This window comes from Lotus japonicus, chromosome 3, assembly GCF_012489685.1.
Source record: "Lotus japonicus ecotype B-129 chromosome 3, LjGifu_v1.2".
Lineage (NCBI taxonomy): Eukaryota > Viridiplantae > Streptophyta > Magnoliopsida > Fabales > Fabaceae > Lotus > Lotus japonicus.
This window is the reverse complement of record NC_080043.1, coordinates 66873001-66884319: the sequence shown is the minus strand read 5'-3', so window position 1 is coordinate 66884319 and position 11319 is coordinate 66873001. Positions and strand designations below refer to the sequence as shown.

The following is an 11319-nucleotide window of genomic DNA, read 5'->3' as shown; positions in this document are numbered from 1 at the left end:
GATATTTTTTTGGCCCTTTTTGACTAAGTAAAAAAATTTGAGGCCTTTTTGACTTGGTAAAAAAAAGTTGAGGACTTCTTTACTTGGTAAAAAAAATAAAAAATTGGAGGCCTAAAGCAGTTGCTTGGGTGACTTTACTCTTGGGCCGACCATGTATCTCCACATCTATTTATTTGTTACCAAGTACGGAGTACCTTTGCCTTGTTCTTACTATTTTCATGCTTTGATTTTGAAAGCGAGTAAAACCATATAATCTTAATGGCAGGGCCGTAGAGATAATGTTCCATTCAATGAAATTGGTTATCAAACTCTTAAAATTCTTTGAAAAATAATGAAATATTATGGTTAAAATTAACTTGCAAGTCACATGCAACAAAGTATCATGAATATGCTAGCCTTGTTGGGTAAGCGTTTCCTAGTGCGACTCTTGATGATCGAACATTGAACCTGGAGTTCAAGCAACACATTTTAATTACAATGATCGAAGCTTATGGATCATGTAATAACTCATACATGATGAAACACTAACAACTCATAACTGCAATAAAGGAAAGAATGCACAAACGTCATCATGACGCCGAGATGAAAACAATACATTCAATGAAATTGAATATCACACCCTTAAAAGTCAAAAAGATGACGAAATCCAACGATCGAAATTGATGTGAATAAACATTGTCATTCAATGAAATTAATAACCACACCCGTAAAATCTGGAAAGCTGACGAAATTTAACAACTAAAATTATTTTGTAAGAGTATTGTCTAATGAGATAATGTTCCATTCAATGAAATTGGTTATCAAACTCTTAAGATTCTTTGAAAAAGTAATGAAATATTATGGTTAAAATTAACTTGCAAGTCACATGCAACAAAATATCATGAATCTGCTAGCCTTGTTGGGTAAGTGTTTCTAGGTTCCTCTCCAATCTTGGTTTTTGCTCTTTATTGAGTTGAATCCGCTTTTAGTTTCTGACTGACATTGCTGTGCCGACTTTGTGTAGTTTATCTTTTTCACTTCTTCACAAAGAAAAATGCCATGAGCTTTTCCCTTTAATAAGGTGAAATACAACCTTCTTTTTTTGGTATAAGCACATGTATCTCCCCAGGGCCTGCCAAACACTAAATGAGGCATAAAGCAAAGTTTAAAATGAGACTTTTTTTTTGTGCCTTTTTTACTAAGTAAAAAAAAATTGAGGCCTTTTTGACTTGGTCAAAAGAAATTTGAGGAATTTTTTACTTGTAAAATAAATAAAAAATTGGAGGCCTAAAGCAGTTGCTTGGATGACTTTACTCTTGGACCGACCATGTATCTCATCATCTATTTATTTTTTACCAAGTACAGAGTACTCTACCTTTAGCCTTGTTCTTACTATCCCAATTTTTTTTTGAAGTACTGAAATAATTTGGGAAATGGATTAAAAATAAAAATAAAAATACACATAATTAATAAAGAAATTAAAATTTTAGGAATTGTGGCCCCGCTAGCCTTCTTTGATAAAATATAGAATATCTCATTTTTACTCTATGTTCCAGGGTTCACCTAATATGCACAACTTTTAAAGTGCTGCAATTTTACACCACTTACTTTGAATAGTTATAATAGGTCAACACATTATATTTTTTTAAAAAAAGTATCATTAAAAATTTGTTATATATTAAATTTGCTTAAAAAAAGATGTGTTGACCTGTTATAATGGATTAAAAAAAAGTGGTGTAAAATTGCACTACTCTAAAATGGGTGCATATTAGGGGTCACTCGTGTTCCAATGCCAAAAAACAAGATATATCGCTTCAACCAAAATAAAAAATCGCCAATTATGCGTTTAAATTTAAAAAAAAAAATTGAAAGTGATTTGAAAAAAATAAAATAAAATCGCATGGATTAGTGGGTTAAGTTTCTATTTAACTTTCTTTTAATATCAAAAAATAATTATTGATCCACTAATGAATGTACTTGGAACAATGATAAGAAGTAAAAAATATTTACTTAAAAAGCACGCAATTTAGCGTATTTATAATATTAAATACAATATATATTCCAATAAATTATTTCCCATACTTATTCCTTAAGCTATGCTCATAAGGTAGTCATTAAGTATTTTCCATATTTATTTCTCTCGGAATTTGGAAATATTAATATTAATTAACATGGAAAATGAGCCAGTTAGCAGTAACTTAACTTCTGTTTGGCTTCGGCTCCAAGTCTCCAACCACTCAAAATCACACAAAACAAATTAATTTACACATGCATCATCACGGGACCCACGTGAAACTGACTCAATCAAACGGCCACAAATAATCAAACCCTCACAAACTGGAAAAAGCAGTGAAATCTGACGGTTGAGGTTGTTCCGCAACCGTTAAGCGGTGCTCACACACAGCGAAAAATATCTCACGCCACACTCAAAAAGTTACCCTAACCCACTCTCACTGCGTAACGCTCCCTCCGCACGCTCGACACGTGTCCCTCACCTCAGAAGCAGTTTCTTCCCATTTTTTTTACTTTTACTTTTTTTTTTATCGGTTCTAATCGGAAGCATCTCATCATGATAAGACTAACTCTTCCAGCCAAATTTATTCTTTCACCTGCCGACTAATGCACGCCAGAGGCGGATAGATTGACCCAACCCGAGGACCAACTATGAGCTTTTTTAACTATAACAACTTAAATATAGGCTATTGAAGCTGGAATTACCACGGACTCAAACCTGAATTCTAAATAGAAATCGAACATGTTGAACTTTTTTTTTGATACATTAGAAAGATAAATTGCACCCGTCAGAAATTTATCTCTAGACCTTCCCCACCCAATCCATATGTCCCTGAACGTGTTGAAGTTAACCCAATTAGTCCTTAATTATTTTGATTTTTTTTTTCACTTAAAGAATATAAACTTTTAATGAATTATAATTTTGACTGTGACGTGGGGCCTACTCTTCTCCTTGAAATACTTAAACTTGCGGAACACAAACACAAAGAAGTAAGAGAAGCTTTGCGTATATATAAAAAAATCTCATCTCACAGGTAATTTCACTCTAACCCCTTTCTCTCTCCACAGCCAGGTTCTCTTCTCTTCTCTTCGCTCTTTCTCTCTCTACATTCCTCTGTTTTCTTCTTCTTCTCCGTGTTCTTTTTCTCGCGTTTTCTCTTCCGTTTTCTCATGCTTTCTCTCTGTTTGCGTGAGGGCTTTTGTGATTCTGGTTTCGGTTCGTTTTGATTTTGATTTCTTTTTGTGGCGCAGGGAGGATTTTGATTCTACTGGAGGATCTGATGTTCTCGCTCGTCGATCTCATATATATTCACGATCATGATGGCCCTTGAAAATTCAGGTTATTTTTGTTGCTTAATTGGCTTTTTTGTTTATCGTGCTGTGATTGTTTGGTTTAATTCTGGTACGATCCTCATTGTAATGCCAATTTTTTTTGTGTGATTCGATTTTTCTTTGATTTTTGTGTTTGTTTGGGGGTACATTTTGTTGCATTTGTGTGTGTTGGTGTGTGGGGAAATTTTGGTTGTTGGGAGTACTAGGTCAGTGTGTGTTTGCTTCTGGGTGGTTCAATTTTTGTTTGATCGCATGTTTGGTGTGGTTGGGAGCAATGTGTGTGTGAATTGGGTTTCAATGAGTTGTTCTGGACTTGGTTTGGGTCTGAATTTACTGGCTAAACTGAGGAAATTGTGGGTTTTGCATTTTTGGGACTGGGGTGGTCGATTTGGATTGTGGGAGTGGGGAGCACAAGTGGGTAGTGGCTCGGATGAAGAGTTGGGAGTTTGAGTCTGATGGATGCTGTGGAGCAGAGATGTGAAGAATGAGTGAAAAGCATGCTAGGAGTGAACATTAGCCTGCATGGAGAAATCGGTTTATGTTTGTTCGTATTATGTTATTTTGATGCAGATTACTCTTTGGATAATGTAGTATGGGTAACAGGGTAAGGGTTTTTTTTCATGCTAGGATATCTTTTGGTTCTTGATTCTGCATTTTTGAGTATTTGAAAACTAATCATATCTCTTGAGAAGCTGAGACATATTCCAGTGTTGTTTACAATCCACTCCTTTTGAGGAAATCTGTCCCTATATCTCCGTTTCCTCTTTGTGCAAACAGTGTTTGCAATCTCTGACCATTTAGATGTTATATTTTCGATATTTATACTGAGGTTCATTTTGAAACTGTTTCTTTCTTTTTTGTGCAGAAAATATGCAAATAACCTGCGAGGCATCTCTGAAATGCCTCCAGGGAAAGGGATTCCCTAGCACTTTTCAGTGTAATGGGAGTTCTATTACAGAGCTAAAAAATGATCCTGGTACTCATCCAGCTGGGGATGTTTCTGAACCTAACCGCCGTCTTGGCAGTGAGTTTCTGGAGCCTTCCAATGAATTTCACAGTAAACCTACTTATCACCATGAGTACAACACCTGGACATCCTGCCATTTTCACTCTCCCAAAGTGCACCAATGCCCAATGAATGCTTTTGAGAGCCACTTTTATCCTTATCCTGTCGAGAACCAGCTTCAGTATGTTCCAGCTAATATGTTCGCTCAGAGTTACCCCCGGGAGCAATTTCAGGAATTTCAATATTTCGTGGTCATAGACTTCGAGGCTACCTGTGATAAGGATAAAAATCCCCACCCTCAAGAAATAATTGAGTTCCCATCTGTCATAGTGAGTAGTGTGACTGGCCAGCTGGAAGCATGTTTCCAAACATATGTGAGGCCTACCTGCAATCAGCATCTGACTGATTTCTGCAAGGATCTGACTGGTATCCAGCAAATTCAGGTGTGTTAAGAAAAAATCTTACCTTTTAACCATGATGAAGTGATACAAAAAAAAAAAACAGGACAAACCATTATGTCTTTCTTCTGTGATCTTTTCAACTCTTCATTTTGTCCTTGTTATTGGACTAACAATTACATTGCTATGTGCATATCAAATATGGTGATTTCTACAATGTTTGTAATTGTAAAAGCTAACTTCCTGGCACACCGTGAAAGTAATTTCTACAGTAGTCTATGTGCATGTTTGGTAATAAGGTCCATACACACTCCTAGGCACGTTTCATGTTAAGCTCCAACGGGTAGCTTCTAATAGACATGCATATAGGACCACTGGGACGTGGTTCCAAATGAGCTATATATCCCCATCTCATTGGCTAGTCTGATTGTCTACTCGGGAGTATTAGCAAAACAACAAGTTTGTCAAGGTTTGATTTGAGAAGAATTGTCTAATTTTTCCAAATGGGTAATTATTTATACTGTTTACAGTAGTAATGGCTAGATGAATCATTTTCTACACTACATTAGAGCCAACCAAATGAATCTATCAGTAATGACAGCTACTCATGTGTTTAAACCTAATACTAATTATGAATGTGCTTTAGTCTAACAGATTTTAATGCTCACCCTAAGTTAGTCCATAAAGTTGACCTAAGGCCTTCAAAGGGATTTGGTGAATATTTAAGCCAACTCCTTTTTTATTTATTTAATAGAATGAGTAGTGTTCAAAATGACAATCAATCTCTGTGTTCTGCTCTTTCATGTTACTGGGATAGACACAATTTGTACTGCAGCTTGGCTGTCTCAAATCAGTTTCATTTCCATAACATTTCCCAATTCAAGCTTGTGAAGCAACTGTTTAACCATATTAGTTCTAGACTTCTAGGTAGATATTGCCAATTGCAATAGTATTGTACTCGACCACTCACTGGATCTAGCAAGTATTTTGTGTTTTCACTCCTCATGAGATTATGTTACCTCCTACAAAAACTAAATATGCTGAAATTAAGCTTCTATCAATGGTGAACTTGCTCAACCAGCATTTGAATAACCAACAACTTCAGCTTTGCCTTTGTTTTCATAAAGTAACCCTTTACTCGGTGCACTATTGATTTATCTCAGAATGCGGGCCACAAAGTCCCAATGACTATCTAAAACAAGGAGCCTTTAATAATTAACTTCCTACACTTACAAAAAGAATAATATTTGATCTAGCTACTCTAAGGTAGTTGAGTTTACTGACAAGACATCTATATCTACAAGGGTTCGTCAATTGCTCCACCTAACCTGGTAGGAGTTTGACATTAGGGTTCATTTGGAGTATTACTAGGGTTGTAGTTCAACATGGCTGTTTCCTCAAGCATTTTTATAGCATACTTTGTTTGTGTGATGGCAATCCTGACATTATATTGAGCAACTGAAATCCCCAAAAAGTACTAGAGGGTCCAAATCTTTTGTTGATAGTGGTGTGACTGATGTTGCTTAAAATTCTGGTTCAAGATTTTGTTGCTAGGCTAATCATTTCTCATGACAACAATGTCATCTACATGAACAACTAGGTGAATGCATTGATCAGGTGATATAACTGAACCTTCCAAACCAAGCATAGGATGATTGTTTTTGTCCATAGAGTAGAGGTGGCATCTGAGTTGGGCACATCATGTGCAGTATGACCCATAGTTGTTGCTAGACCCGCTTATTGCAACTCACCATGCTGAAAGGCCTTATTAATATCTAACTAATGAAGTGGCCATTAATGAATGGTAGCCTACTAGCCTTCACAACAAAGAGGAAAAATAGTTATTTTGGCCACAAAAGAAAAAGCATTTCGATAATTGAGGCCAAATAGTTGTGTATATCCTATGGCCACAAGTAGGGATGTCAAAATTATCCACACTTGCGGATATCCGTGGATAAAAACCCTTTATGAGTAAAATGTTCTTAGAGAGCAAACCTACACTAGTTACCTAAGAGTTAATGGCAGCCAATACTAGCAATGCCTACGATTTACTCATTATATATGTGCTTAAACGTGCCATTTGATTCTAGCAATATCTATGTTCTGGATTAATTATAAGAGGAATCATTTCCTAAATTGGAGCTAACCAACACTGTTTACCTAAGTGTTAAAAAGATAATACTTCTCATTATACACATGCTTAATCCCATCTAGTTCTAGCTATCTAGACTTTGGTCTACTTATTGAATTTTGATTAATTTGCCTGAACTTGCACTGTATTTTCTCCATGGTACGGATTTTATACTCTTTATAACAATACATTGCAGTTATGATTGTCAGAATAATGTGTACAATATTCAGTTTGAGCATATTCTGTTTCTATTTCTTTATCCAATGTGTCAAGTAATTGAAATCTAACATTCTACTATTGGTTGGCATTGTATATAATATCAAATGATTTGAAGTGATTAATTTGAAAGTGGAAAAGTTGTGGGGAACCTGGACATTAAGTAGAAATTCATGTCAAGTGGGTCTGTAAATGGGGACATGGAGTGCACCTGTGATTGCTTCTCACACAATTTACATCCCTGCATCTTTAGCGGCAGCCATTTGTGTGTGTGTGTGTGTGCTGTCGGATTAGATAATGAATAACCATTTTGAGATTGCCCCAGTTAAGACATGTGGTATTATAAAGGAGCTTTACTTAGGCATGGTAGGTATGGATAGATGCTTTTGCCCACATACAACCTTTGTGAGCACACCATAAGTATGATCACAAACTGACATTGGATGATAGACATATTTCTATGCTGTATCTTTTTATAACCTATCTGTAGCTAATCAAGTATTACATTTGCCTATTCATTCTTGGCTATTGGTGAAGATTGTTAACCGTATTTCTTACTATATGGTTCAGGTGGACAGAGGTGTTACTTTGAGTGAGGCTCTACTTAGGCATGACAAGTGGCTTGAGAAGAAGGGAATAAAGAACGCCAACTTTGCTGTGGTTACATGGTCTAACTGGGATTGCCGTGTGATGCTTGAATCTGAGTGCCGATTCAAGAAAATACGAAAACCTCCTTATTTCAACCGGTAAATGTTGCATTATAGAAATGATGATCCATGTTTATCAGGATTTCGTTTCAACTAACTTTTGTTTATCTTCTTCTTAACTTGTGCTAGCTGGATCAACTTAAGGATTCCTTTCCGTGAGGTATTTGGTGCTGTGAAGTGTAATCTGAAGGAGGCTGTTGAGATTGCTGGCTTGGCTTGGCAGGGTCGTGCTCATTGTGGCCTTGATGATGCTAAAAATACTGCTCGCCTGCTGGCTCTGCTCATGCATAAGGGTTTCAAATTTTCCATTACCAATTCCATTATGTGGCAGACTTCTGATCGATCACTGATGTGGAAGCAGTCTCCTGAACAAATGAGTGTTTTCCCTCATTACCCCTACAAAGCAAAGGATATGAATACCCCCATCGTTCAGTACCACCCTTGCTGTTTCTGTGGGGTGAAAAGCAGTAGGGGCATGATCAGGAAGCCAGGGCCCAAGCATGGGAACCTTTTCTTTGGATGTGGAAATTGGACTGCAACTAGAGGTGCCCGCTGCCATTACTTTGAATGGATTTCTGCCTAACTGAGCACCGTTTGATCTATGATCAAATCTCAAGTTTTCTTATATGTTCTATGTTAAAAAAAGGGGAAAAAATGAAAAAAATATGTGGAAATGGCTTATGAAAGTAATGGTGTTGTCTCTAGTGGAAGCTTGTCTTCCTGGCTGTGTGGTGAGGTTTCTGCTTCATGAAATGTAGAGAAAATTTGTTGTGGCTCAGTTCCTTATTACTGTGGCTGCTTAAACATCAAAGTAGTCTTTGTTAAGTTAAGGAGAGAGGGAGCTTCAACCTGTAAAGCTGACTTGTTGACTGGAGAATCATCTGGGAATGAGGATTTGGGTAGTTAGGATTGATACTTTTACATGCCAAAGCATGGTAAGTTATCTTTTAAATAATCTTGTGAAATAGGACTCTGTTTCCTTGCTCCAATGGGAATCGTTACAATTTCCTGTGGCCCTTTTCCTGCTTGTCACTTATGATAACATTTCTAACTTTACCTTGTTAACTGCCCCTGCACACTATGTTCACCAAGATCCGTTCAGGGAAGACAAAGTAGTGTATTTTTTAGGAGGTTTTAACTTAAAAAAGTAGCCAACAAAAAGGAAAAATGTTAGTTTTTAAATACAACTTCGATATATCCATACCCTGATTCCCTTACATTCCATTTCCAACCATATTTCTTCCCATCTTTCTTAAGTTCCTATTACTTCACCCATCATCTCTTGTTTCTCTCTTTTTATTCCTATCACTCTCTAAAGGTGAAGGTGGAATAGGTGTCAATTGTCAAGGAAACATTTTTGGGTTCACCTTTTTGTTTGTGCAAGGTCACACCATCTCAAAATGACATGCTATTACCCCTGCTATCAAAGGTGTTCTCACTTTTTATTGCCTTTTGGATTTAAAATTTTATCAATTTCAACTTTTGGCCCACATTTATCCTGATATTGTTTTATGGCCCCAAAACTAATCAGTTCTTGGTTCTTACCCTTATGGCCCCAAAATTCTCTCAGCTTCCTTCCCTCTCACCAACACTCGCCATCAACAGTTAGGACCTCAATCAATGAACACCGTGTTGCGACCTCTCCCCCCAGCCATCGTGATCTATCTTAATTGATCTCTTCTCTCACCACGCAACCAATGCATACTGGAGTTTGCTTGTCCATATCCTGTAGCAAGGAGGCTATTGCCTTTCTCATCGCCGGTTTGAGACTCAAGGACGCCGTTCAGGACTGTCACCATGGTGGCTTGGAGCTTCTCCGACCTCTCACCCATTTCATTTTCTCTCTTTGTCCCTCTCTTCTTCTCTATGGTTCACCCTTCTTCTTTTATCATTCTAGTCGATCCACTTCTTGCGGTCCTCCACCTCCTCCTTTATTTTCCTTCATTGTTGTTGTCGATCCAAGCGCCTTCGTAGATCTGTTCGCCAACTTCGTAGATCCACTTCTTGCGCTACCTCCCCCTCTTTGTTACTAGATTTATGATTGAAAAACTATGGCAAAAGAAGAAGAAAATTGAATGTTGATTAGGTTATGTGTCTTTGAGGGAGGGAGAGTAACTCTTGAGTTTTTTTGTTTCCCCCAATTTTCCTTGATTATATGTGGGGAACAACTACTTTTCTTTTATGTTTTGGAGGTTTCTAAAAGGAAAGACTTTGAGATGACATATTTTTAATTTTCAAGTAAGTAGTATCTAATTTCATGATTCTTAAAAATAAAATCTATGAAATGATAAATTGCCATAAACACAACATATTAATAACTTATTTATTATAAACATATTATGTAAATCTTCTAATTTGAAAAATAAAAATATGTCATCCAAAGCCATCCCCACCAAAAACCTCCATAAATCAACTGCCAAACAATTCCTTAGGAGTTTGAACGCTTCCTCTCACTTGAAATATTTTCTTACCACTTGCTAAATTTATCATTTTATACAAATAAAATCAAACATGAAATAGAAGTAATGTAGAAAATGCTTTAGAAGTCCGTCGCCAAATATGCTTTTTCTGATTTCTGTTACGTGTGGATTGAAGATTTTCCTCTCGTCGGATATTGCTCCTTCTGATTAATAAAATCGCATTTGACATTAAAAAATGTAAAAAAAAATGCTTTGCATGTAACAACATCATGGGATGAGAACAACTTCTTTGTTGTAATTTTTTTTGTAAACAAACAGATTTAAGAGTAGCATCGGGATTAGATTTAAATCCTCATAGAGTCTATTTTCTTAATTTATTTTATCAAACGTTGTTGGTGGCTGTAAATGCGCGTTCTGTTGTAATCGTGTCGTCCGGATTTGGATCCTCTCTAGCTGCTGGAGGGTCCAGTAATGTATACCACTCTTAAAAAAATTAGTGTTTAAATTACTTTTTCACCTCAACACATCTCAACCATTAATTATTTTGATGTATGGCTATAAATGAGCCGTAAAGGCTGGATAATATTTTGGGCTTGAGAGGATCCCGACCTGTCCTTTTACAAACAATTTGGATATGCTTTTTTTCTTAGAAACAGTGTTTCTGTGGAATCGTCAAATCATAGCGTTGGTGTTGGGCGTTGGTAGATTAAAATACTCAAATTGAAGTTCTAGCACTAATAATTTTGTCTTTCACAATCTCACGAGATCCTTTGCAATAAGTAAAATACTCAAATCAAAATCACTATTAGTAGAAAGGCCTTAGAACTTATGGGAAATGACAAGCATGAGATGTCTTTCTTAAAAAGCATAGGGTACAAGTTCTAGGTAGGAAAGGTCGTATTTTTCATCATCGAGTGTGTGATCAAAGGTTAAAAACGAGCTTAGAAGGTCGAATACTCATTGGGAATGAAAACATGATTTCCCGACAAAGTCCTTGCTGGAGAACGGTGTTCCGCTGCGACTCAAGGCGACGATGGAGGACGAAATGATACTAAGCAATGATACCTCTTCTCCTCGCTACGAGGATAATCGTGGTGATGTTCGTTTCCCCAAAAGC

The 11319-nt window shown here is 36.7% G+C and overlaps 1 protein-coding gene across 2 annotated transcripts; it reads left to right on the top strand.

Annotated features, from left to right (window-relative positions):
- Window positions 1-2979: 2979 nt before the first annotated feature.
- Window positions 2980-8798, top strand: LOC130745397 (uncharacterized). Of its 2 annotated transcripts, none has more exons than XM_057597611.1 (5): window positions 2980-3026; window positions 3244-3331; window positions 4190-4773; window positions 7646-7821; window positions 7912-8798. In XM_057597611.1, exons 2-5 carry the CDS (start codon window positions 3310-3312, stop codon window positions 8363-8365), a joined length of 1236 nt encoding a protein of 411 aa, XP_057453594.1. In that variant the 5' UTR covers window positions 2980-3026; window positions 3244-3309; the 3' UTR covers window positions 8366-8798. The 2 variants fall into 2 exon arrangements, with proteins under 2 accessions (XP_057453594.1, XP_057453593.1); XM_057597610.1 differs by having other exon boundaries at window positions 2985-3064.
- The last annotated feature ends 2521 nt before the right edge of the window (window positions 8799-11319 follow it).